The sequence below is a fragment of the Halichoerus grypus genome, chromosome 4, assembly GCF_964656455.1.
Source record: "Halichoerus grypus chromosome 4, mHalGry1.hap1.1, whole genome shotgun sequence".
Taxonomy (NCBI): Eukaryota; Metazoa; Chordata; class Mammalia; order Carnivora; family Phocidae; genus Halichoerus; species Halichoerus grypus.
Window position 1 is genome coordinate 135,316,709 of NC_135715.1, and position 27,849 is coordinate 135,344,557.

The following is a 27,849-nucleotide window of genomic DNA, read 5'->3' on the forward strand; positions in this document are numbered from 1 at the left end:
GGAATGCATCCCTTAATATTTTAGGAACATTAAAAATACTCCAAAGCTATTATACATTAGTATATGTCTCAGATCCCTGGAACTTACTGGTATTCAATAAACAATAAAGAATTATAGTAGCCATAATAACAAATCTTTCATTTCTGGTTGCTGCAATTGGGTGGCTAGAAACTTAATTATGCAATTTCTTATGGCAAGATACATGTACCATTTTCTATGAGAGAATAAAAATTTGCAAGATATGAGCATACCAAGGACTTAATAAATGGCATGGAAAACTTACTATCAAGAGAGTACTTATCAGGAGACCTCAATTGAGTAAAATCAGAGCTTCTCAGTGAATCTGAGCTATGAATAAATAATGTGGGCTTGGGAATAACTCTTGGGAATAAAAATAAATGTGGGCTTGGGAATAACTCTCAATTCCTGCAAATAGACAATGGGATCTTTCATATTTTTCCTAAGATACCTGATTTCAAATATAGACCTTGTCTGAAATTTTTAATACTCTGATTGTGAAAGTTAAAAGAATGCACTGGATTCTCATTCCACAAGACCATGCAGATTCTATGGGAGGAATTCAGGTGACTGTGACCTGTTTGCAGGCAGGTCAGGTTTGTTTTCCTGTGGCCTAGCACAGCACTGGGCATGTAATAGATGTTCCAGAAACATCTGCCAAATTTAACTGAATATTGTTGCTCTATTTCAGAGGAAATAAATGTACTTTTAAAGAATTTTCCTTTTTAACTGAATTTTTATTTGTAGCAATGTAACAGATGGTTTTAAACAGTTTTAAAAGTTATGGCCTATAACAAAAATAATCCCAGTCATTTGTTCCATCCTCCCTCAACCCCTAATTTCTGCTCCCCAGACACAAGCATTTTCTGGTATGCCAGCCATTTCTTCTGAGGTTTCTACCCATATTTGTGCATCAAAGTCCCTATAAAAAATTTTCTTGCTAGAAAACTGATAATATATTTTGATTTAAAAAAATTTTAAAGCAGAGTTTGATAGAAACTCATTGGGCAACTGTCCAAATGAATTCAGTCAAATGAGTTCCTTAAAGGCTTGAGTAATTGGGTTGCACAAGGTCAGCTGCAGAGAAGTTAGTCATGGGGCGGTTTAGATAGAAGTTAACAGAGGGTCTGGGCAGGGATTGGTGGAGATTTGTAAACTCACACATATCTGGGGTCATTGGTTTGGTACCTGAGGTGAGGCTAGTTGTTGGAACAGTGTGTGATGTATTCTTTCAGAGCACATGAGTCCCCAAGAGCAACTGTTAAAGGAACTCTTGAAGATATTGACATTGAGAGTGTAAGGGATAACATATTAGAAACTGTCCCAAATTTAGAAATCAGCCAAGACACAGAAAAGATGCTTGTTTCCTACTGTAAGTTCTACAACAGTAAGGCAAGCACTGTTCAAAGTACTCCTGATAATAAAACACTTTAACTCAATGTTTCTAATGTTTGAAATTATAATGTGCTATATAGATACTAATTTTACTATTATTTCATTTCCCCGTATGTTTATATATAACAGTAAGAGTTTTAATGTTTTGACACAATTTTAAAGGTCATAGAACAATCATAATTTTCCCACCAGCTTTAAGATTGCTTTGCAGAGTGCGGCACCTAGAGGGAAAGCCAGAGAGAGATGGACGTTTAGAGAACGAGAAGGAAGGAATAAAAATGGCGTCCACGGATTACAGTACCTACAGCCAAGCAGCAGCCCAGCAGGGTTACAGTGCGTACACTGCCCAGCCCACTCAAGGATATGCACAGACCACCCAGGTATATGGGCAGCAAAGTTATGGAACCTATGGACAGCCCACTGATGTTAGCCATACCCAGGCTCAGACCACTGAGACCTATGGGCAGACCACCTTGCATCTTCTTATGGACAGACTCCCGCTGGTTATACTACTCCAACTGCCCCCCCCCCAGGTGTATAGTCAGGCTGTCCAGGGGCACGGCACTGGTGCTTATGATACCACCACTGCTACGGTCACTACCACCCAGCCTCCTATGCAGCTCAGTCTGCATATAGCACTTGGCCTGCTTACCCAGCTGGCAGCCACCGCACCTGCAACACTGCAGGATGGTAACAAACCCGCTGAGACTAGTCAACCTCAATCTAGCACAGGGGTTTACAACCAGCCCAGCCTAGGATATGGACAGAGTAACTATAGTTATTCCCAGGTACTTGGGGGCTACCCATGCAGCTAGTCGAGGCACCACCATCTTATCCTCCTACCACCTATTCCTCTATATTGCCAACCAACTAGTTATGATCAGAACAGTTACTCTCAGCAGAACTCGTATGGGCAGCCAAGGAGCTATGGTCAACAAAGCAGCTATGGGCAGCAGCTGCCCACTAGTTACGGCCCTCCAGCCCTCTCCCCCACCCCCAAACTGAATCCTACAGCCAGGCTCCAAGTCCATATAGCCAACAGAGCAGCAGCTACAGGCAGCAGAGTTCATTCCAACAGGACTACCCCAAGTAGCATGGGTATTTATGGGCAGGACTCTGGAGGATTTTCCAGACCAGGAGAGAACGGGAGCATGAGTGGCCCTGATAATGGGGGCAGGGGAAGAGGGGGATTTGATCGGTGGAGGCATGAGCAGAGGTGAACAGGGAAAAGGATGCAGTGGAATCGGTGCTGGAGAGTGAGGTGGCTTCAATAAGCCTGGTGGACCCATGGATGAAGGACCAGATCTTGATCTAGGCCCACCTGTAGATCGAAATGAAGACTCGGACAAGAGTGCAATTTATGTGCAAGGCTTAAATGACAATGTGACCTGATGATCTGGCAGACTTCTTTAAGCAGTGTGGAGTTGTTAAGATGAACAAGAGAACCGGACAACCCATGATCCATATCTACTTGCACAAGAAAACAGGAAAGCCCAAAGGTGATGCTATGGTGTCCTACGAAGACCCACCAACTGCCAAGGCTGCCATGGAGTGGTTTGATGGGAAAGATTTTCAAGGGAGCAAATTTAAGGTTTCTCTTGCTCGGAAGAAGCCTCTGATGAATGGCATGTGGGGTGGTATGCCTCCCTGTGAGGGCAGAGGGATGCCACCACCACTTTGTGGAGGTCCAGGGGGCCCAGGAGGTTCTGGGGCCCCATAGTCACATGGGAGGCTGTGGAGAAGACAGAGGTGGCTTTCCCGCAAGAGGGCCCTTGGGTTCCTGAGAGAACCCATCTGGAGGAGGAGGAAATGTCTAGCTGGAGACTGGCAGTGCCCCAGTCCAGAGTGTAGAAACCAGAACTTTGCCTGGAAAGCAGAATGCAACAGGTGTAAGGCCCTGAAGCCTGAAGGCTTCCTTCCACCATCCTTCCCACCCCCCAGGGGGTGACTGTGGCAGAGGCGGCCCTGGTGCCACGTGGGGAGGAAGAGGTGGCCTGTGGGCCACAGGGGTCCTGATAGAGACAGAGCTGGCTTCCATGGTGGCTGGGGCATGGACCAAGGTGGCTTTGGTGGAGGAAGATGAGGTGGCCCTAGTAGACCTCCTGGACCTTTGATGGAACAGTTGGGAGGAAGAAGAGGTGGACATGGAGGACCTGGAAAAATGGATAAAGGTGAGCACTGTCAGGAACTTAGAGACGCAGAGACCTGCAGAGGTGCATTGACTACCAGATTTATTTTTTGAGCCAGAAAATGTTTTAGATTTATAATTCCATATTTATAATGTTATTATGATTACTCCTTATCTCTACTTTAGTATTTTTCACCATTTGTGAAGAAACATTAAAACAAGTTAAATGGAAAAAAAAAAAAAGATTGCTTTGCAGTTTCAGTTTGCATGGCCATCTTTATGGTACCGCACTATTGTGCAAAGTAAGGACTGCCTGTAAATGAAATTGAGAACGTGTTTCCTCTCTTTTCCCTATACCTGCCTGCCCTCTGCTGGAGGTGCCAAAAATTAGTGACGTTGTCCAAAAACTCAAACTACACTGTACAGGTGGTTCTCAACCTTTTATTCTTGCCTGCCCTATCCTTCACTGCCACCCTTGAGGGATGCAAAGCTTTCCCATCAGAAGCAAGGATATTCTAATTCTTCGTTGGATTAGTTGTTATATCCAAATTGTGGAGAAGACTGACGCCATTAAGCAATCACAATTACATAACTAAATTCTCTTAATTTAATTCTGGGCTTGGAGTGTAACCTTCTGATAAAGCCTATTGTTGGAAGAGATGTTGAAAGTTATTTCATTCAACTATTTTTACTTTTACTTCTACTGCATAACTAAAAATTCTTCCTGTGTTGTAAAGGTAAGCTCAGAGATAATCACCTTTAAGCCTAGACTGAACCTTTGACTTCTGCCAAATTTCGATTGACATTTTCTTCTCTCATTCATTCTCTGCAATTGTCCTCACAGCTTGGACAAGTACTCCCAGAAATGTGTAATATTAAGAGCTACTTAAAGATATCTGTTGTGACTGAGATTAAGAATGTGTAACCTTTCAGTTTCTTTCCAGAACTCCCAGATCCACTTCCAGACTCTGAGTTCCAAGATACTGCATTAATCTCCTCTTTTACCCCCAGTTGTACCTACACCCCACTCTCCACAGTTTACACTCCCACATAAGGTGATAACCACTTCTCTGCTTAGTGATTCAGCACAAGCTAGGTCCACAGGAAATGATGAACACTCTTTTTGTTAAATGCGCGAATAAAATAATATATTTCATTTCCTTAGAGAAGAAACTGTACTTAGTACCACTTGGTAATGAGAACAGGACTTGAGGTCCAGGCAATCTATGTATCTATAAACATCTAGAATTCTGTTAAGAACTCTTGGCTCAAAAGGAGGGGCAGAGGTTATAGAAGATTTAGAAATATGAAATTTTAAAATTCTTCGTCTGCCTATCTCATATTTTGTTGTTGTTAGTAGTTTACATGTAACTTAGCATAAAATGTGGTTTAGTATTCCCTAGGTTTTTTGTTCTTGTAAGAATTCCACTCACATCTCTGACCACAAGGAAAGTTATTATCATGCCCATTTTATATTGGGGGAAATGAAGACAAATGGAGAAATGAAAAGAAATGCCTGATTTTACAATAGATCTGGTAACAGAATACTGGAGCCACTGATTTATTTCACTTCATTAGAGTAGCGATTTTCTCTCTCTCTTTCCTTCCCTCCATTCCTTCCTTCTTCCTTCCCTCCTTTATTTCTTTCTTCTCTTTCTTTCTGTCTCTTTTTTTCTTTCTTCTTCCCTCCCTTTCTTTTCTTTGCATACTCCTTAGTTTTGAAAAATGATGTGATTTCTCACATTTTTATGTTAACATCTGAAATTTTTTTGTCATAAATTTAAATAGTAGCAAAGGTGTAATCATATTGTAAATATTGATATTTTAACAAAAACCTATGCCATCACTCTTTGATGCATACAATATGAGAGTAATTTTACATGCACTGTACTACTTTTAAAAATATATGAACATGTCATTTGTGATAACATGGATGGATCTTGAGTGCATTATGCTAAGCAAACTAAATCAGAGAAAAACAAATACTGTATGATCTCACAAATACAGAACACAGGTTGGTTGCCATAGGTGGGGGGTGGAAGGAAGGGGATAGGGGATAGGGGAGTAGGGGCAGTGGCAAAATGAGTGAAAGTGGTCAAAAGGGACAAATTTCTAGTTTTAAAATACGTCATAGGAATGTAATGTACAGCTTGACAACTATATATTAATAAGATTATATTGTACAAAAGTTGCTAAGAGAGTAGATCTTAAAAGTGATCAGAAGAAAAAAAATTATAATGATGTGCAGTGACAGATGTTAACTGGATTTATTGTGGTGATCATTTTGTAATATATACATATATCAAAGCATTATGTTGTACACCTGAAACTAATGTTACATGTCAATTTTATTTCAATATAAAAAAAAAAACCATGAGCAGTATCTTTCCTAACATTAGGAAATTTTACTTTGTTCCTTTCTCCTTGAACTTGAATTTCTATTTTACTTTACCCACAGAATTTTGTTCTTTATATTTGAAAGTTTATAAAGTTTAATCATTATACTTTTATGCACAAAAAATACGTGTATGTTGAAATTAAAATATATGCTTCCTGTATTGATAAAGCTGAGTGTTAAATTTTCTTCTGGATTTAAGTTATCACAGTTATTAGATACAATTGAATATAACATAAATGCATTGTTAAATTTAATAATTATTAAACATAGTAAGTGAAATGTTACTAGAATTGTAACTCTTAATGATGTGGATCTCCTTTTTCCTTTTTTAATTAGTGCATATATCAAAAGATATATATTACTTATTGCTAGAATGTGAGTGGATTCTGTGGAATTGACAGTAAAAATAAGTTATTAGCTATTTTTACACGTAGTGCTTTCAGAAGATGTATTAATGACTGTTTACCATAGAATCCACAAACCATTCTTGTTAAGCTAATGTACATCTGAGAAATACATCACAGGATAAAATAAACTGGTAGAAAGTGGTTGACCAATGAGAACAAGCAGGAAATTAAATGCATCCAAGTAAAAAATGAATATAGATTTTCCTTAACTAATTATCTTTATGAAATAATTACAAATTTTCTTTTATGAGTCCTAATGAGTGTATAAGAAAATATAAAATACTAAGTTGCAATACATGTCTCTAATGCTTGAAAATGTAATATTGATCAGCAGAAATACCTGGGGGAATTTTTATCTCCTCTTTCCTAAAATTATGCAGCTGAGACACAAACCACTGCTTTGATCAAGGTGGCTTCGCTGGAGACACTTGTACCCTGGGGATTCCAAATGAGTGAGGGATTTGCCTTTATTTTATGAAGTAGGGTAAAAGTGACTGGGAATTTTTCCCTTCCTTCTCCTCATGTCCTCCATGCTATTCCTTATGTTCCACGAATAAGTGAAACCATATGATAATTGACTTTCTCTGCTTGACTTACTTCACTTAGCATAATCTCCTCCAGTTCCATCTATGTTGATGTAAAAGTTGGGTATTCATCCTTTCTGATGGCTGAGTAATACTCCATCGTATATATGGACCACATCTTCTTTATCCATTCATCTGTTGAAGGGCATCTCGGCTCTTTCCACAGTTTGGCTATTGCGGACATTGCTGCCATCAAAAACTAATGATGTATTGTATGGTGCCTAACATAACACAATAAAATAAAATTTAAAAAGAAAGTGACTGGGAAAGAGACTGGGCACAGCGCCTTGATCAAGCACGTGTTTTCAGGCAGATCAGATTTAAGCATGCATGATATGGAATTTGAGGACCTGAAAATGAGTCCTCTTTAAATCCGCACAGCTGCCATATCAACCCCAATTTGAAGAGCACAATAGAGACCTCTGAGACCCACAGTGTATTTTATCTAAACTTTTTAGAAAGCCCAGGGATACAAAGCCTGGCTGGGCTGTTCTGTGAAAGACCTTCACAAAAGCTTGAAACGTTATGTGACAACAGCCTTCTTCATGGAACCACAACCTTTCGGACTGGATACTGAAGCAGTACGGTAGGACACAGGGCAAACAAAACATGGTGGAAGACTATCCCATGCTTTTAATACCTTTCCATCTTTGAGTGAAAGTTTATTTCCATAAGGAAGGAAAAAAAACAGAATGTAACAGCAACATCCAGACAAGATCATAATCAGCTCAAAAATGTACCTGTTTTAAGAAGCTTTGAAGGGCTGGACTTCAATGGTTAAATATGAGCTCTTTTTAGTGATCTAGAGATGAAATAAATAAAACTATCATGCTATTTTTCTAAAGCATTTAATAAATGTATATATTACAATCTAGAGTATCATAATTGTGATTAATAATTTTTAAGGTGCTAGAAGACATTTCATTATACTTCAATGATTTTAGCCTCTATTTTAAAATCGCCACAAATTTATAAAGCATTTATAATTTTTTTTTTGAAAAAAGTCAATTCTGTAGAAAAAATGAATAAAATTGAAAACCTGTCCTTGAGATTTAGGAAATGTAGTTGTGTAGATTGCATGCTCGTTGATAAAAGACGGTGGAACTATGTTGGAAATAGGGCTTTGATTTTTTAAAATGTTTACTTGGCCTACACATTCACCTTCATTTTTGTCAGTCTACACCATTTCTGCATGTGTGGCTAAAATATACACTTATTATTAAACTATCTGATTAGGTTGGCCTAATCTTCTAATTTAATAAACTATTTTCTTATTCCTAGAATTAATATATATATGGATGAGTTCAAAGAGTGTTTTTTTCAGATTTACTTATACCTGTGATAATGTTAAATGGGTCTTTATTCACATTCAGCAGCTGAATAAATCTAAAATACAGAGGTAAAAATAGACATCGAATAAACTCTGATTCTGAGTCTAGATAACTAAACTGATATTTTCGTGTTGCTAAGAAGGAGTTTCTCCTTAGTTGGAACAACACTTTATCAATGTTTTCTGTTCCTCTAAGTTCTATGAAATAATCTGTCACAATTCAATAAAATTACAACCTGAATATGGGTTAGCATACTTGTATTTATATATAAAAGGCTGGCTATGATAGCCAGCCTCCAAGATGGCATCAATAATCCCTACCTCCTGATATTCACAACTTGTGGAGTTCCCTCCTACCTTGTACCAGGCTTGGTCAATAGAATATGGCAAAAATGATGGTATGTTATTTCTGAGACTATGTTATAAAAGACACTGCTCGAGCTCTCTCTCATCACTCAATCTAGGGGAAGCTCTGTTGCGAGGGGCCCATGCATTGCTGAACTAATGCTGTGCCCCTGTGAGTGAGTTTGGAAGTGGATCCTCAAGCTCGAGTAGGGTCTTGAGATGGCTGCTGTCTGGCTGGGTTGCACACTTATGGGTAACATTGAGCCAGCAACACCTGGTATTTTTTCAAGAGAGTATACTAGAGGATTGAAAAAAAAATTGAAAACAGAGTCCCTGTCTCATTTATTGTATCTTTTTATGCAGTTGCTTATTGTTTTTTAGTTTAACAGTTTGATGTTTTTTAGTGTACAGTTCTATGAATTTGAATAAAAGCCTAAAGTTGTACAACTACACCTACATTTGAGATATAGAATGAGTCTATCACTCAAACAATTTCTTTTGTAGTCAAAACCTCCACATACCCCCAGCCCTAACACCCTCTGATTTGTTTTCTGTCTTTATACTTTGGTCTTTCCCAGAATGTCCTATAAATGGAATCATACAGTATACAGTGCTTCCAGCTTCTCTCCTTTTACTTAGCACAATGCATTTGATATTTATCCAATTTTCTGGGTATATCAGTTTTTTTCTTTTACTGCTGAGCATACATTCCATTGTATGAATATGCTACACTTTGTTTATCCATTCACAAATTGAAAGACAATGGGCTGTTTCCAGCTTTTGGTAGTTATGAATAAAGTCACTATAGTCACATAGGTTTTCATCTTCATATTTGGCTGAGTCATATGGGCTGGGAATATGAAAAGGCTCAGACAAAAATTATGCCTGGCATACTACTGGGTGTACTCTAGTGCTATCACCATTCCCCTGTCCTATAAAAAGCCACGGAGTTTCAAGGAAAAGTTCCCCTTTGTGGGTAGAGATGGCTAGCTGACCACCAAATATTTATGCTCTCTTCTATAGTACAGTGCCATTGGGAAGAATTTGCCCTGTCGTGAGCTACTGTCCTGTCCAACTTAGTTAAGTACAGCCACGTAACTATGTTTTAGAAAATAGAACATTGCATAATTGCTGTAAGCCAGTTTCAGGCTTGACTAATCAAAGCTCCTCCATGCTCTTTCTCCTATACCAGCTAGATGCAAATGCCCACAGTGATCTGGGAAGTCAGGTGTTTTAGATGGCAGAGGCTCCATCAGCCTAGATCCCAAATGACTGTGTAGAATGGAGCTCACATCCTTCCATTCCCACAATCTGGAACCAATTGGGTTATTTCATAAGCAAGAAATGAACTTCTATTTTGTTTCAGCTATTATATAGATTGAGGTCAATTTATCACAGCAAATAGCTAACCCTAACTAACAGATCCTCCTTTCCACCCCTTGTCCAATTACCTGGTCAACATGCTCTGATTATGAGGTTTTTTTTTTTAACCAGGTCTACCAGTTATCTATAGGTCATTCATAAGAAGCATTGTTCTAGGTCCTTACCATTTATGTGCAGGTGAAGGTGAAAGCTAAAACCTAGATGAGATTTAGAAAAATACTCTTATTTCTATTCAGTGTTATAAAAATTTTATGTGATGTATTGACTCCAAATTATTATCAGTGGTTGCCTATAATGCTGTGTTGGAAAATTTTCTGAGGCAGTGTCCAGGCTAATAGAGAATAACACTGTGATTAATTGGCAATAGCTGTCATGGGCAAGTGAGGTAAGAGTGATGGCCTGGGTTAAAAAACTTCGTCATCACTGGGGTTAAGCCAATGTCCATGGATGCATTCAGTAGGCTGTTCCTAGAAATATAACCAAGATTTTTAAGTCTCAAGTAAGAGGCACTTACCATTCAGGCAACATCGTTGCCATAGCTTTTACTTATATGAATTGTGTGATTTATTGGCAGCCTTGACAGGCGAAGTTATACATGAAATTTAGACTTCCCTCTGCCTAGATTCTGCTTGTTTAGTTCAGAAATCAGGTATTTTCATAACTCAAAATTTCTAGTAAGACAATTTTGAAGGCACACAGACTGCCCCCAGCTGAGTAGTGGCTCACTAAATGGTTTTATTTTCTAGATTGCAACCCAGTATCTTTAATTCTATGACCAAGCAACTCCCAGTCTGGCTTATAGACTGGCCTAAAATACAAGGAAACAAAGAATAGGAAACATTCCTTAGTCAGGTTGTAAGTGGTTAAAAAGCAGACAGATTCCTAATTTCTGCTGTGGGAATTAGAAATTACTTACAGGGGCTCTCAAGTGCTTGGATTTCTTAAGCTATATGTTCTTAGTTACTATTTTCTAGATGACAAAATGATAAATTTCAGAAATGTGTATCTGAGTCCAACTAATACTGCACCTCCCAAAAATATTAGCTTAATCTGTTAAAAAAACACATTAAATATCTTCCATTTTCATAAGATATGAAAATATTGGCAACATGGGAAAGAGTAATATCTTTCAACACAAAATAAGATTGATGTTAGCCAAGAAATTCAGGTAATTTCTAATCATGAGGAAACAGTCAGACACATCTAAATTGAAGGATATTCTGCAAAATAACTGGCCTAGAGTCTTAATAAAATGTCAGTGTCATGAAGGAATTGAAAAAAAAAAAACAAAAAACACTGTTAAGAGGTTGCTTTAGGGGGCGCCTGGGTGGCTCAGTCATTAAGCGTCTGCCTTTGGCTCAGGTCATGATCCCAGGGTCCTGGGATCAAGCCCCACATTGCATCAGGCTCCCTGATCAGCAGGAAGCCTGCTTCTCCCTCTCCCACTCCCCCTGCTTGTGTTCCCTCTCTCGCTGTGTCTCTCTCTGTCAAATAAATAAATAAAATCTTTTACAAAAAAATAAAAATAAAAAAAGGGGTTGTTTTAGATCAAAAGAGACTAAAAAGGTATAACAGCTAAATGCAACATGTGATCTTTGAATCTTGGATAAAGCAGAACAAAGACATAAATGAGTTTTTTTGGTCTGTTGGAGAAATTTGAACATAAACCTTATATTAGATAATACAGTTGTATCAATGTTAAGTTTCTTGAGTGTGATAATTGTAGAAGAAGATAGAAGAATGTCCTTTTTCTTAGAAGATATGTGCTGTAGTATTTAAGACCATGGTTTCAAAATGCCTGTCACTTACTTTCAAAAGTTCAGAAAAAAAATATGTGTGTGTATTATACATGGAGAAATGAAACAAATGTGGTAATAGCTGGTGAATCTAGGTTAAAGATATAGAAGCATTTATTGTTCTACTTTTACAACTTTTCTGTAGGTTTGAAAATTTCAAACTAAAAAGCTGAGGAAAATAAATGAACTAGTAAAAAATTTAGACAATTTATATTTAACTTCTATTTTTATCAAATTTCATGTCTGATGGCAATTGGTAATTTTAGATGTTTTAAGTTATAAAAATACATAGAAAATTTGGGAAGTAGGGAGAGAATTTACCCATTACCCTATCATTTCTAATACAGATATTATACTTTTTTCTTCCTTCCCAATTTTTTCCTATGTGCATACATAAATGACATCACATTGCAATAATTTTCATTGGATCATCTAGTTCATTTTCATCTAGTTTTCCACCTAATATATGCCCTAAGCATTTCCTATAATATTATATGTTAAGCACTCACAATAACCACTTTTAAGAATTTCCTGGTATTCTTTTGAGGAAATATGTATTTAAACAATTCTACAATTTAGGTTTCTAATAAGTAACCTTCAAAGAGTAGATTTTTCCAATTAGTGGATTCTAATCTTGGCGTAGATTTCCACAGATGAGGTTGCTGGATCAAATGACCATTTATGGAGGACTAAAAACACTCTGCCATGATTTATTCTTTCAAATTCCTAGTGAGATAGTGGGAGCTTAATGAAAGTGAGCCATTTCAAACAGTTAGATTTCTTTGGGCCTGAATATTTTTAGGTTTCTAACATCTCTTCCTTGCCCTGTCCTTGCCCACTAGTTGAGGGACCTTGGGTCTCTCTTTGCCACCATCTATTCCTTTAGATGAGTTCTTTCAATCTGAGATCCAGGACACCAAGAGGTCAGTGAGAGTGGTAGAAGGTCTTCAATCTTTTCAACATTTCACCAGCCTAATAGAAATCATACATTTCCTCACAATGAAGCACATGTGAGTGAGCTTAGACATGCAGTCTCTGGCCCCAGTTGAGCCTTGTATGACTAAAACCCTGGCCAACAGCTCAACTACAATCCGAGTCTCTGAGCCAGAACCCAACCATGCTGCTCTCAGGTTCCTGATCCTCCAAGATTTTGTGAGATAATAAAGGTTTGTTGCTTTTAGCTGTCAATGTATAATTTGTCACATGGCAATAGATTAACTAATACAGATTTTGGACATGGGATGTGGCTTTAACAAAAACATGAAATATGGACAAAAGACTTGAATAAGCACTTCATAAAATATGTCTAAGTGATTAATGAACATGTGAAAATGAGCTCATCATTAGTCATCAGGAAAATGCATATTAAAACCCATAATGAAATACCACTACACAAACACCAGAAAGGCTAAAATTAAACAGCTTGACAATTCCAAGTGTTGATGAGGATATAAAGTAACCAGGACTCTCATACATTGCTGGCAGGAGTATAAAATGGTGCAACCACTTTGAAAAACTAACAAAATTAACATAAACCTACCCCTAGAGCCAGAAAGTACATTTCTAGGTTGACATCAAAAGAAATGATCACATGTATCCAAAAAAGAGAAGAGTACATAAATGTTCTTAGCAGCTTCATTCATTAAATGCTTAAACTGCAAATAACCAGAAGAAAAGGTAAACAAATTGCGATCCAGGCAATGGAACACTATGCAGCAATAAAAACAGGTGAAGCATCTATGCAGCAACTTGGATGAATCTCAAAAGCATCATTTTGAGCAAAAGCAGTCTATCCTGTATGATTCCATTTACATGATCTTCAAAATCAGGTAAAACCAATCTGTAGTGGTAAAAGTGAGAGTAGTGTTTACCCCAGGATTGGTTAAGTTGTATTGGCTGGAAGATAGGAGAGAAGTCTTGGGGGTGATAGAAATGTTCCATATTTTGATCTGGATGGTGGTCACACTGGGCTATACATATATGTCTTAGCCCATTCGGGTTGCTATAACAAAATATCAGAGACTGGGTAGATTATAAACAATGAAAATTTATTTCTCACAGTTCTGGAGGCTAGAAGTCTGAGATCAGGGAGCCAGCATGGTGATGGCCCTCTTCCAAATGGCATACTTCCTTTGCCTTCACATGGCAGGAGGCAAGGGAGCTCTTTTGGGTCTCTTTTATAATAAATCTGCCCTTATGACTTAATTACCTCCCAAAGGTCCCACCTCTCAATACCATCACCTTGGGGGTTAGGTTTTAACACATTATTTGGGGGGACATATTCAAACCAGAGCAATGTGTAAAAAATTTCACAAAACCATACCCATAGGATTTGTTCATTTTACTACTATATGTAAATTACATCTCACTAATACCTTGTTAAAAAAAATTCAAAGTCCTTTCTGTGGTCCATAAGGCCCTAGGGATAGTATCTTTGGCTCCCTCTTTGACTTCATCTCTTGGCACTCTTCCCCTTAATCATTCTCCAAACACACTAGTTTTCTTCCTGGTCCTCTAACACATCAAGCATGCTGCCACCTTCGGATTGTCTTCCCTCTGTCTGTAATCTCTGTCCTCAAATATCATCCTTCACTTTATTCAGGTCTTTGTCACAGTTCTCTGGAAAACAGAGCCTCGAGCATGGACTGTTAGTGCTTTATTTGGGAGGTAAACCCAACACAGCTGGCCACTCAGTGTATTTGTTTCCTAGGGCTACTGTAACACAGTACCATGAACGTGGTCACCTAAAACAATAGAAATTTATTGTCTTGCAGTTCTGGAGGCTAGAAATCCAAAATCAAGATGTTTGCAGGGCCACATGTCCTCTGAAAACTGTAGGGGAGATCTTTCCTTGCCTCTTCTAGCTTCTGGTGTTTGCTGGCAATCCTTGGTGTTCCTTGCCTGGTAGATGCATCATTCCAACCTCTGTCTCGATCATCACATGGCTGTCTTCTCACTCTATGTCCTGTCTTTTCTTCTTATAAGGACATCAGCTGTATTAGGTTAGGGCCCACCCCGATGATCTTATCTTAACTTGATTACATCTGCAAAGATCCTCTTTCCAAATAAGGTACTGGGGTTGAGACTTACATACCTTTTGGGGAACACAATCTAAACTATAACACTCACTAAGCATATAGGCTTGGTCACACAATTTGACTTCAGACACACTGGGTGGAGAAATCATATACTGGAACAGTCCATCAGAGAAAAAAAGGGAGAGGAAGTTTATCTGCCCAGTATCCTCCAATCTCCTGTCTTCCTCTGGTCAAAGTTCATTCAGGGGGAACTAAATCCTCTGCATACCTGTATTTCATCCTTTAGCCCCATTGGCAGTTGCTCAGGAGGCAAGGCCCTGTGGTTTGGCATTTCAGCTGAGTTTGGAGAGGAATGGGGAGAGGAGTCAGATATTCTAGACCTGTGGCTGGTGATCCTCAGGCAGGGAAACCACAGGGGTCTGCATGGAGTTGCTAGCTGCTATGAAGCCAAGGAGGAGCAAGTGGCTGAGGATGAGACAGGTGGTGTGTCGAAGGGCCCTATGCTCTGCTCAGATGTTACATTATCAGGGAGGTCATTACTGACTGCTTTATATCAAATAGAAGCCCCTTCTCCATCTCTGTATTCCCTGATTCTGCTTAATTGTCCCTTGCAGAGTGTCCCCACTAGACATATATTTATGTGTTTATTTGCCTATACCTTATTTTACCCACTACAATATTCCATGCATGTCGGGCATTTAGCTGTTCTCTGCTCCTCCCTCAGTGCCTAGCATAGTGCCTGGCACATTTGTAGGAGCTCCATGAATATTTACTGACTTGAATGACTGGATGAATTAATGGTGTAAAGAAATAAAAAGTGTCCCATCTCTACAGTCTATTGGGAGGTAACTGAGTAGGTGGCAGTGGGGTTATCTGAGGCACAGACATGCCTATCATAAACAGGTCCAGGCCTAGGTTCACCTGAAGGGAAGGCTCCATTTCCAGGGTTTAAATTGGGCAGCTCCCAGAGTTGGTGAGGAACTGCCAGAATCAGGGCTGTGAAGCCTCTGGGCCATCAGGCAGAGGAAAGAGCTGATCGAGTTGGAATCTCCCTCTTGTGAACTCCGAGAGCTGAAAGGGTGTGGTCCCCCTTACCCTGCAGAGTCACAGCAGGCAAAGAGTCCTGTCTTTGTTTCCTGACCTCTTCCTCAGCCTCCTGAGTTATTTTCTGCCTCTAGAACCGAACTAGTACTTCTAATCCAGAAATGCCAGTAAATGTATCTTTTTTTTAGTAGTGTGGCACTACGATATTTTTTATGTGAAAATTGGTACACCTAAGCAAAAGAGCTCAACTCATTATTATTTTATTGCCAAGTCAAAATTTTATGTCTTACTTTAAATGACAACTCTCTGTTTTACTTCCTTCAAGTTCTGCATGCTCATGGTTTAATATAATCAATAAGACTTTTAATCACAAACTCTCTTTTCTGTGCTTATGTTCTCTACAGAATCCACTATATAATCTACTTTTTGAAATACACTGGAGCCCATATTGGATTACAGATGAGGAGATTGTCACAAATGTTAGGTGGCTGTAATTCACTTGAATTTGTTTTCACGGTAATTTTCTTTATTAATGTGAAAAATATGTATAATAACAAAGGCAGAGATTTTCTGAGTTGGATAATATACTATGCTTCTCTCACATAATATCAAAAAGCAACGGCAGCTTGTTATTTCACCAAAATAGATATACTCCACTAGAAAACAGGCCTAAGACTAATGCTGTCACATGGTAACATTTTCCTCACCCCACACTATTTACCCAAGCTCATTACTGCCACTTTACCAAGTCAACCTGAAGAAGTGGCATACAGAACACTTCCACACATAGGCGGCATTCGTTCAGGTAAGGAAGGCTTTGGCTCTGGCAGAGTGCTGAACCTGGTTAGTCCCTACGCCTAGTTAGACCAGAGTGATTCGCCTACCAATGATTTTCACAGTTCTTGGTTTCAGAGGAACTGTCCCTTCTGAAAACATGGCCAGGTGGAGCATTCAAGCTCTTTCACAGCCAATTCTCCGTAAGCAGGGAGTTCATACAGTAAATGAACTGATACAAATAGCTACCAGTTTTCTTTATAGAGGTCAGTATGCTTCTCAAGAATATAATTTTACTACTGGAGCAAAAGACTTTTCTTCTCTTTTAGGACTTGCTTCCAAATAAATAAATAAATAAATAAATAAATAAAATAAATTTTAACTCTCAATATTTTTTTCGAGAAGGTGCATTTTAACTATGTCTCTTGACTGTATACTTCAACTTACCTTTCTGTGAAACAGAAGACTATTACTGCAAATAGACTCCTTTTAGGGAATATAAAAACTAACAATTTAAAATTTTACATTAGTTCATTATGAATCTGGAAATTGGAAGGCAGTCACTAGATAATCCCCAAGCCTATTTTTTCGTTGTTTGTCATAATATTTTGTTGTTTACTTTAATTCCAGTGTCCCCAGACTGGATATATCTAAAGTGCAATTAAAACTACATAGCTAATTCCTCGCTAATTGGCTCCTATATACCATAATGATACAAATACCAAAAACAAACAATTCTGCTTCTAAAACTCACAAAGAAGCCTAATACTGAGCTTCTAAATATGGGTCATTTATGACTTTGCCTTATAGATAAAATTTTTATGTGATCATAACCAAAATGTTAGCCACTTTCCTATCTCTGCTTACTGTTGTTTTAAGATTTTAATTCCAATAAACTCCTCCAAATTGACAAATCTTCAAAGTTTTAAACGAAGAACACAAATTTTGTTTATTATAACCCACAAATTGGGCCTCTCCTAATCAGTTATTTTTAATCATGCATTTCGTTTTTAGAAAGCTCAAGAGACCATGTGAGCTACACTTTCCTAATGAGTGTGGCATTCCTGTGGTATTCCTTACAACTCCCAGGTGAATAGCCTTACCTGGAAAAGGCAATTGTGTTGGTTGAGTAGGCATTAATGTTGCAGGTATGGAAAAGAAGTTGGCTTGATTCAATTTTCACTAGCCTGTCACAGATGCTAAATTCAAGTTTCATCTGGGGCACCAAAATAGGATAGATATGAAATTCCAGAGGGAGGTGCCAAGATGCAGGCTTTCAATCAAAATACCAAAGACCAGTTTCATGAGTCTACAACTTCTCATCGCAGGAGGGAATAAAAGTGTCTAGGAAGTGGAAACTGAGGAGGATTTCACAGGGAATATTTTCTTGGTGAGAGCTGTGCTATGACTCCTACCACCAAGGATGGGGAAAGGGAGGGCTTCAATGGGCCGCTCTGAGAACAGTTCCCTAAAGTCAAGGCCATGGGGGATTTATGTCTGACTCCAGCCCTGGAATCTACAGATCAGGGGAAAGGATCTGTGAACTTCTTGGCAATGGGGGTAAGTGCTGTTGTTAGGACTGGTCTGTACTGTCAGAGTGTTTCTATGGACCAGATGGGAGACACACAGGAGAGAAACATCCTGCAGCCCCTATAAGTCCTGCTCAAGAAAATAACTGGGGTGTGGGTGGAGGGTAAATTGGGACTCCTACAGAAGGAGGCAGTTTGGAGGTGACCTCAGGAAAGCCAGGTCTGGATGGGGAGCAGGTGTGCAAAAGAGTGGCACTTGCCTCTGTTGAAGGCCCAGCAGGAAGGCTGCCCAAGAATACGTGAAAACACCCAGGAGACAGAGCTGGCTTGATACACTTGCCAGGCCTGGAAAATGTGATGCCAACTGTCCCAGCCAAGGAAGAACTTTCTTGCCCTCATTTTCTTTTCTTCCTTCACTACTCCTTTGATTCTGGAAGGGTAAAACCTAGCAGGTTTTAAGTAGGGACACAATGAGCAAGGAAAAAAGAAGCTGTCCATATCCTCTTTCCTAAAGGCTGGAAAAAGTCTGCAACCAGCTCTAGATGGGGGAGGAAGAGGGAATTCTCTTTGAATAAAGATTGAAGTCTTTGGTAATATACCGGTTTGGACATTCTAATAGAAAAACTGTAGTACTTTCTATTATCTATAAGTGACCAAAAAAGCTATATCCAGTGCCAGGGATAGAATTACTCTACTGAGCAAGTTTAAAACAGAGAGAGAAAACATTAGAATTGCTTTTATTTATTTAGTTTTTAAGTTGAGGTGTATTTGACATATAATATTAGTTTCAGACGTACAACACGATAATTCAATATTTGTATATACTGTGACGTGATCACCACAATAAGTTTAGTTAACATCCATCACCCGATATGGCTACAACATTTTTTTTCTTATAATGAGTAAAGTGGCTGTTAAAATTTCACCCAGAAGTACTGCTTCTTCAATAAATTGGTTATATCACCAGCAGGAGTGATGGATGTGTTTTAATAACCCACCCTCCAGTGAGGTAGCTACAACAGCCTGAATCAGATTCTCCCTATACACGAATATGGGGATGCCTAATGAATGCCTAACCTATGATAGAATTCCCAGGGATAGGAAAATGGGAAGCCCTATCTGGCTTCTATCACTGTGCTGTTGGTCTACATATTACAATAACTACTCAGTGGGTATATATTGTTCTCATTTGAAGAACTACAGAGGTAGGTAGACATAGAGTGAATGGAGAAAAGATTGTGAGACCATGTCTAAAATAGTCCTCAGGAAACTTCAGTGTTTATCGTGGAGGCAGACCCATTCTTTATATCCTATACCATCAAAATTCATACTTAACAGATGCCAAGGCCCTTTAGTATAACAGATCTCAACTGATTGTCACCAGGTTCCCATCAAATGCAGAGGGCAGATGCTATTTATCTGCATTGTACAGAAATTAATAATCACACCAATAGTTAAGAGTTATAGAGCATGCATTATGTGCCTGGAACTTATGCTAAATCCTGTAATCATTATATTCATTTACAATACCATTAATGTCTCCACTTTACAGATGTTGAAACAGGGTCTTAGATTAAGTAATTCATGTAAGGTCAAACAGTAGAGAATGGAGCTGCAACTTAATCTCGACTGTCTCTCAAATTCCTAACTTTGGACCTCTGCTCAGATGAACAAAATGGAACTTGGACATTAAGTAACTCACTCAAAGTTCTACAACTAGTAATAACTGGCATTATCGAACTTGGGTCTTGTAACTTATTCTCATCTCACTGGAGATCTTCAGTGAAGATCTCAGCTTTCTCATAGAAAAAGAATTCACTAAACTAAAGGAAGAAGATTAAACAAATATTTTTTGCCAATGAAAAAACAGGCCTCAAAGGAAGATACTTTAAATAAATTATATTTTGTAGTTATTACATTTTTTAAGGAGGATATTTTTAAACATGTACAGCACTTTTCCCTTCCAAGTAGAAAAAGTAGCCTATAAAATATTAATGCTTTCAAATTTGTATGAACGCATGTATATCTGTCTATCTATCTATCTATCTATCTATCTATCTATCTATCTATGTATCTATCTACGGTTGACCCTTGAACAACATGAGTTTGAAATGCAGGGGGTCCACTTATATGTGGATTTATTTTTATAAATCCGGACAGTACAGTAAATGTACTTCCTCTTATGATCTTTTTTTTTTAAGATTTATTTATTTATTTGACAGAGAGAATGCGCATGCATGCATGAGTGGGGGGGGCAGAGGGTGAGGGAGAGAGGTTCTTAAGCAAATACCACACTGAGCACTGAGGCAGAGCCCAAGGCAGGGCTGATCTCATGACCCCCAAGATCACGACCCCAGCTGAAACCAAGAGTCGGATGCCCAACCAACTGTGCCACACAGGTGCCCATTCCTTATGATCTTCTTAATAACTTTTTCTATCCTCTAGCTTACTTTGTTGTAAGAATATAGTGCACAATACATACAACATACACAATGCAAGTGAGCTGACTGCTATTGATAAGGCTTCTGGTCAACAGTAGGTTATTAGTAGTAAAGTTTTTGCGCAGTCAAAAATTATATGCAGATTTGACTGCACGGAGGTGGGGGTTTTGGGGAGGCAGGGTTGGGAGGGTAGAGGTGGGTGTGGTGTGTATGTCTGTGCCCCTAACCCCGGCATGGTTCAAGGATCAACTGTATACATAATTTAATGTAAGTAGCTAGTTATACGCATGTTTTTATGGGTGTGTATATATATACACATATATATATACACTATCTTTTCAAAATAGAAAATTTAGAACAAAATGCGCTAAAGTATTAGAGATAAATTATTATCTCTAGGTGGTGGAATTATGGGTAACTTTTACTTTTTCTCCTATAGTTTTCTTTATTTTCCTCTAAAAGATCAATACATGTTCTTTTTATTTCTCCTACAAGACAGGTTTATTATTTTTATTATTATTTACTTTTTCATTTTTATTTTAGATATAATGTGGATATCACAGCATTCACTCATTTTAAATATACTATTCAATAATTGTTTCTTAAATTTACAGAGCTGTTCATCCATCACCGCGAGCCATTTTAGCACATTTCCAACGTTCCAAAAAAGATTTCTTGGGCCCATTTGCAGTCACTCCCCATTCCCACCCTCCAGACCTAGGCAATCCCTAATCTACTTTCTGTCTCTATAGACTTGCCTTTTCTGGACATTTTTATCTAAATGGAATCACACAGTATGTGGTCTTTTTTAGTCTGGCTTGATTTACATTCTTTGAAAGAAAGAAAAAGAATAAATATTCTCTGGTTCTTTGCCTTTCCCATCAAAACCAAAGAAAATCCCTTATTTTCTTCCTCTTCTTAATAGGATAATCATGCAACAGCTCCTTTACTTCTATAGTTCTTGACCAGCAATCAAATCCCTTTTAGACCACAAGAGTAATTCGTAGAACAGTGAGCTTATTCCTGACATTTCAAGGGTTTCTTCTATCCTTCTTCCTCACAAGTTACCCTATTTTTACATTAAAAAAATTATAACCATTTTGTTCTGATCACCTGGGCAGTCATTTTTGACTTGCCTTCTACTCTCATTCTTTTGACCAAACCAGTGACTCCATCTCTGAAGTGCAAGCGCTTTGGGAACCCCCAAATCTGACTCAGGAACCCCCAGTCCAGCAGCTGGGCTCTTGAGAGCAAATGATCAATCTTTCCTGAGGCTTAGTGTCCTTGTGCTAGTGAGTATACTGGAGTTACTGGTACCTAACACCAGGGCTAAATGGGAACATGTGAGGGCTCTGGATAAGCTAATGATCCACTGCTGTTCCTTTGAAAGGATATTCTTTAAATAATTCTTCAACTTCTATTTCAAGGAAAGGCAGATTCCCCATAGAGCAAAACAGAGCCCTTGAGGTTCATTAGACCTATGCTCCCTAGAATACACATTAGACTACTTGGGCTCTCACTTCCACTCCAAGTAGCTCATCAGTGTCTTCCTTGCGACCCAATCAACACTCTCCCTGAAAGTACTGATAAATATAATTTTCTCTGTTTCATTACATTTTCAAAGATATTTGTCCCTTTTTGTGGAATAGTGCCCTGGGCAGCTGTCCTTCTGGCTTGGCTTCATAGAATGTTCTGAAGATTACATGAGATAACACTTGTAGAAACTCAGCATAGCATCTAACGCTCGGTGGATGTTCAATAAATGGTGACTATTACAGCATTATGGCCAAAAACCATGTCCACTCAGAGCCTCTGGTAATGACACGTCATACGAAGTCATGTTTTCCTCTAGTTCCTTACCTACACGTATTCTCTGAGTGAAGGCATTTTGAGAAAGCATTTGGTAACCTTGAAATGTTCTCAAGAGCTCCTTATAAATGAATCTTAATAAATAGAGGAGACCCATTTCTTCCTTCATACCTCTATCATCAAAAAAGCAACAACAGAAATACGTTTGGTACTCTCTGTATAGTATAACATTTTAAATGTTACTTACCTAAAACATGATAGAAATGAACAGGATGGAGGTCATCCGGGGACAAGCACTGAGCAGGGAGGTGTTGCTGAGGGAATACGCTGGCAGGTCTGAAACCAGATCCTGGCTATTGAGCAGAGGAAAAAACGGCAATTTCTTTGGAGGAGTTTTATTAGGATAAAAGCATTCCAGAATGTTTCATTCTCCAGTCTCCTTGAACCTCCTCTGAGCAGGGGAGTGAGGGCAGGGCAGGAGAGAAAAAAACCAAAGTGAGGTTAGCAGTGCTATCTCTTTCCCCATTATCTATCCCTAAATCACACCATAAATATAAACAGTGTTTGGCAGTAGTCCAAAAGATTTAACTTGTCCCCAAATTCCTAAATAACTGTTAGAGCTTAATTTGATTTTTGGCAGAATATAACCAAACAACTTCTAGGCATAACATTTGTTGTGCACACCTACCAGAGACAGGCCCAAGTGACATGTGGGGCCAACCATCCAAGTTCAGGTGAGTGCCTTGGGATCTTGCCCCCCCCCAGACCCCCAAACCTCAGTTCTGCTCGTGGCTCCACTACTCCCCATTCTTAATTGTTTCTTTTCATGATGCAGGTGATGGAAGCCCAAGCAGCTCCTGGGTTCAAGGCCAGACTTCGGCTTATCATTCCCTCAGTCACCACTGATCACCATTCTAGCCCACTGGCTTCCCGTCCCTGCTTCCAACCATGCCTGCACTGCCTCCCCATTCCATTCCACCCCTTCCTCACCCCTCAGGAGAAACTCTCCCCTGGATCCCAGACTCGGTGACCAGTGTGGGTGTTCTCACCCCGAGCCATGGTAACCCTCCTCTTCATTCCTTTTTAAAGGGGAAACGGGAAAGGTGAGCAAAAACCGCCAGCAAGTTTTGACAACAGCTGAGGAAGACTAGGGTTTCTAAGGAAACAGGGAGGCAGCAGCCATTTTAGTGGCATTCGCTGTATGAAAAATATATACACTGACAGCCACCCCCCCCGCCCCCTCCCCACCCGTGGCGCCTTCCCTCCGTCCACGCTTCTGAGGCCCGGAGGTGAGGGGCGCGGCCCAGGTCTCCCTGAGACGTGGCGGCCACCTGTCGCAGGTGGCCGGCCACGCAGGGTCGCCCCTCGTCCCCTCCCCGCAGCGGGCGGGACCGCGGGACTCCCCACCCCCTGGGCGCCGCAGTGCAGCGGCGGGCGGGCGGGCGGCTCGGGCCCTCCGGGTCCCCCGCGTCCCGCCCCTCGAGTCCCCTCCCTCGCCGGCCCCCCGCCCGGGAGGCCGCGGGAGCCCGCTGGGAGGGCGGGCCCGTCGCAGCCGCGCCGGTCGCGAGGCGGGCCGGGAGGAGCTGGTCCGCGCCGCGGGCTAGGCGGAGGCAGAGGCAGAGCGAGCGCGGGAGGTCGCCGCAGCCGGGGACACCGCGCGCCGCTGCCCAACATGGTCGCTGCGCACGCTGCCCATTCTTCCTCTTCAGCCGAGTGGATCGCCTGCCTGGATAAAAGGTAGCTCGGGCAGGGCCCCCCGCCGGGCCGGGGCTCTGCGGCGCGGCCCCTGCCCGGAGCCCGCCGCGGGGACTGCCGCCCCGGCCGCGGCCCCTCACCTGAGAGCAGACGGCCGGGCCCCGCGCGGGGGAGGGGGCCGAGGAGCGGCGTCCCGGCCGGGGGGGTACCCGGACCCCCGCCTCCCGTGGGCGCCACCCGCACGAGATGCTTCCACGTGGTGGAGAAAATGCAGCGCAGTGGGGTGTGGAGGCAGCGCCGGGCGCTCCAGTGCCCCCCCAGCCCTCCTTCACCTTCTTGCCCCCAGCGCGCGCCCGGCCGCCCGCCCGCCGCTCCAGGCTGCGCTCTTGGGTGGGGGATTATTTTCCCTCGGCATCACGGGACGGAATAGCTTCGTACCTTCTTCCGGCTGTTCAGGCCGTAGGGGTAAATGTAATTTAAGTTTTAAGGAGGGGTGAGGGGGAAAAGACAGGTGCGGAGTAACATTCCTTTTTTGTTCCTGGAAGCAAAGTGTGAGGGACCCAGCGGAGCTGTCAAGTGCCTCGCTGAAATTCTCAGCTCCTGCCCCCGCAGTCGCTTGCTCAAGGTCTGTGTTAGGAAGGTCACGCGGGAGACCGCCTTCGTCTGAATACCTGCTTCTCGGGAAAAGACCCTTACTCTAAAAAATTGAAACCGTAAAGCAGTGTTACTCCCGACGACAGCTCTGTATAAGGAGGGTGCCCCCGTGTAATTGCGGACTGCAATTGTTTCCAGGCTCTGACAGCATAATTTTCTGTTTGTCCAGATTGTGGGTTTAACAGTAAACATCACACAGTATGTTAGCAATTATACTTTATTACCCTGATTATAAGGTGATGCATCTGAACTTTTAAGAACAGAGCGAGAGATCTTGCAGAGTGAACTGCCTCTGAATTTTTGAGTTTGATGCGGCAGGGCAATGATTCATGTCTTGCAGCTATCTGCATGACATCTCTATTTGCATTTGTGTGAAATATTTTGGGCTCTGCCATATTGAAATTTTTACAATTAGCAGATTCGTAACCAGATCAAACTTGAAAATCTTCAGTGTGACATGCTCTGAATATTTTACTATTATAGGTCTTTGTTGAAAAAAATTAGGTAATTTGAGAAAAGCTAAATGTGGCTCATTTGAAAAATTAATATATCTGTGAAATAATCTTTACTTTCAATTACCACACAGTAGCAAGATTTTTTGGCAGACAGTGCCCTATTTACTCGAAAATGATATGTACTAATATTAGAAGAATTGCTTGCAATAAATAGTAAGAGAATTGAAGTGATGGTTAAATCATTCAGAATTATGTAGAGGAACTAAGAGTATATTTAAGTGAAGAGCCTGCTAATGTGATAAGTAATCTAAATTTAATAGTTTAGGAAAGATGAGTTATAAAAAAAGAAAATCAAGCTCTTGTGCTTGACCTATAAATAGTAGTCCTTCTTCATGAGTGAATTTTTTTATAATAGATTACATATTTCTATTTTCAGAAATGCATGGCATGCCATTTTTTTGCACAGTCGGTGATTCACTGGAAATCCTTTAGTCAATAAGTACTTATGGCAAAATCATAGAGCAATACTAACACAAGTGGGGTATATTTGATTCTGTCTTTTCATAATGTGTATCTGCCCAAATGATTTTGTTTGAAATGTGTTTTTAGAACATAGAGCCACAATCTAATGCCACCATTCATAATAGGGAAAAAGAATCTACCAGAGGTGGAAAAAAAAGCCTCCACAAATACTGAGCCTAGCATTCATGGAGTAGAGAAAGTGGATAGATCAATAAGTTAAGGGTTTTAGGCCCAGAACTGACAGCTCTGATCTTGGAGATATCACTTTTATATCCTTGAGAGTCTGAAAAATGAGGATAGAACTATCTGTCTTACCAAGAATTAGTGGACCAAACAACAACAGCAAATGGTGAAAGTACTTTGAAAACCTGAAGTGCCATGTAAATATTTTATTTTGTGGTGTTAAGATAACTGTGCATTTTCTGCAGTGTTGATGCTGGAATTCCTTTGAAGAACAGTTTAGGAGTGGCAATCTCATTTTAAAAGGTCCGTGGGGTACTTGTTTTGAAGTTGCATTTTTACTGAAATTGTTTGTTAATTTTGTGGGGGAGGAGGAAGATTCAGGGTGCTGATGGAAGTTAGGACTACTCTCAGTATTTCTGAGAATTGCAATCTTGTTACCTTATTCCAGGTACTGTGTTGGGCATTGGGGATGCATGAGCAGTGAGGGGGGTAAAAAAAAAAGATGAGTTGCTCTTGACTTGGCGGATGGGTGGTGGGGCTGGGACAGCTGCATAATCAACTAACCACAATGCGATGACAAGTGCTTTCACGGAGATGTATGAAATGCTTTGGGAATGCAAAGGAGAGAGTCATCAGCTGTGCTTGGCAGGGATGCTTCCCACAGGTTCATGCCTGGACCTTGGAGGTTGAGGGAAATTTTATCAGAGAATTTGGGGAGGGCATGCCAAGCAGAGGGAGCAATGTGAACAAAGACACACAGGTGTGTCATATAAATATGCTAATTTCTTCCCAACTACAAATTCCTCTTGTGACCAAATCCAGAGCATAGGAATGTATGCTCCATTTTTCTAAAACTTTGGATTACAGACATTTCAAGCATAAAACACACAAAAAAGAGGGAATGGCACAGTGAACCCCTATGTACTGTTTGGGGATATGATGCTGGGACCTTTTCCATAGCTGCAAAATGTAGTTTAGGTCTATGCATCAAGCAAGTGGCACCTGTTGTGGACAGCTAGAAAAAGAGGGACCCTGTTGGAAATAATAAGAGGAGTTAAAGTAGAAAGTGCATGAGTAAAGAAGTACACAATACAAGATGAAACAAACAGAAGAAGGAAAATAAAGCCTTAGAAATGTTCTGTAGTCATGCCTAGAAGGTTATCATAGACAGGCAATGCTATATAAACTTGCATGGGGGGAGGGGGCTGAAAAATATATAGATACGCAGATTAGGTTAAAGAAAGAAAACCCAAAGTTTTTCATGTATCAAGCGTCCAAGTTCTTGGACTATGGTGGGACTGAGGAGATGAGATTGTATAAATACTGATCTTACAATCGGAAAGACATTGAACATTTGGATGGATAAAAAGACATTGAAAAAAGTCTCAGCAGACATATTGTTAAAGCACAACGAACTTACCTCTGTTTCATTGATCTTACAATTTTTTTCTAAGCAGGGGCGGTAATTAGAAATGTATTACATGGTACCCACTGTTTTGGGATTTAGGATATGTAAAATGTCTTTGTGTATGTGTGGGTGTGTCTTTGTGTGCTGATCATTGTTTAATTTTAGTGAAGATATTTTTCCCATAAGAATTTAAGTTTGCCACCTATGAATTTAAGACCCATTTATAGGTCATAATTCTCATGGTTGGTAAGGCAGTATTACGAAGATACCACACACATTCACATATGTATAGTGAATCACTGCCGGTATTCATCACTATGGAGCAGGGGCCAGATCCACCAGCTGCTAGCGTGTCTCCTGAGCTAAGAATGGTTTTTACATTTCTGAATGTTTGGAAATAAACCAAAAAGAGATCACTGTTTTGTGACCCATTAAATTTATATAAAATTCCAATTTCAGTGTCCATAAACACAGTTTTATTGGAACACAGCCACACTCATTTGGTTATGTGTT

At 40.1% G+C, this 27,849-nt stretch overlaps 1 protein-coding gene, 1 long non-coding RNA gene and 1 pseudogene across 11 annotated transcripts in view; 2 read left to right on the forward strand and 1 right to left on the reverse strand.

Moving 5' to 3' along the window:
- Nucleotides 1-24,685, reverse strand: part of LOC118544007 (uncharacterized) — a 198,556-nt gene extending 173,871 nt beyond the window's left edge. Inside the window, exons 1-2 of the long non-coding RNA XR_013447212.1 lie at nt 24,255-24,685; nt 22,667-22,870 (exon numbers count right to left, since the gene is read on the reverse strand). This is a non-coding gene — a long non-coding RNA (uncharacterized LOC118544007). The remainder of the gene's footprint in view (nt 1-22,666; nt 22,871-24,254) is intronic.
- Nucleotides 1,604-3,655, forward strand: LOC118531043 (RNA-binding protein EWS pseudogene; annotated as a pseudogene).
- The window catches only part of RAPGEF4 (Rap guanine nucleotide exchange factor 4), a 283,628-nt gene continuing 279,728 nt past the window's right edge, over nt 23,950-27,849 (forward strand). For 3 of the 10 annotated variants that reach the window (XM_036084822.2, XM_036084824.2, XM_078071000.1), the window contains exon 1: nt 23,950-24,156. In XM_036084822.2, the coding sequence (XP_035940715.1) occupies nt 24,092-24,156 (65 nt within the window). In that variant the 5' untranslated portion in view covers nt 23,950-24,091. The remainder of the gene's footprint in view (nt 24,157-27,849) is intronic. The other 7 variants (XM_036084825.2, XM_036084828.2, XM_036084834.2 and 4 more) reach the window with 3 other exon arrangements.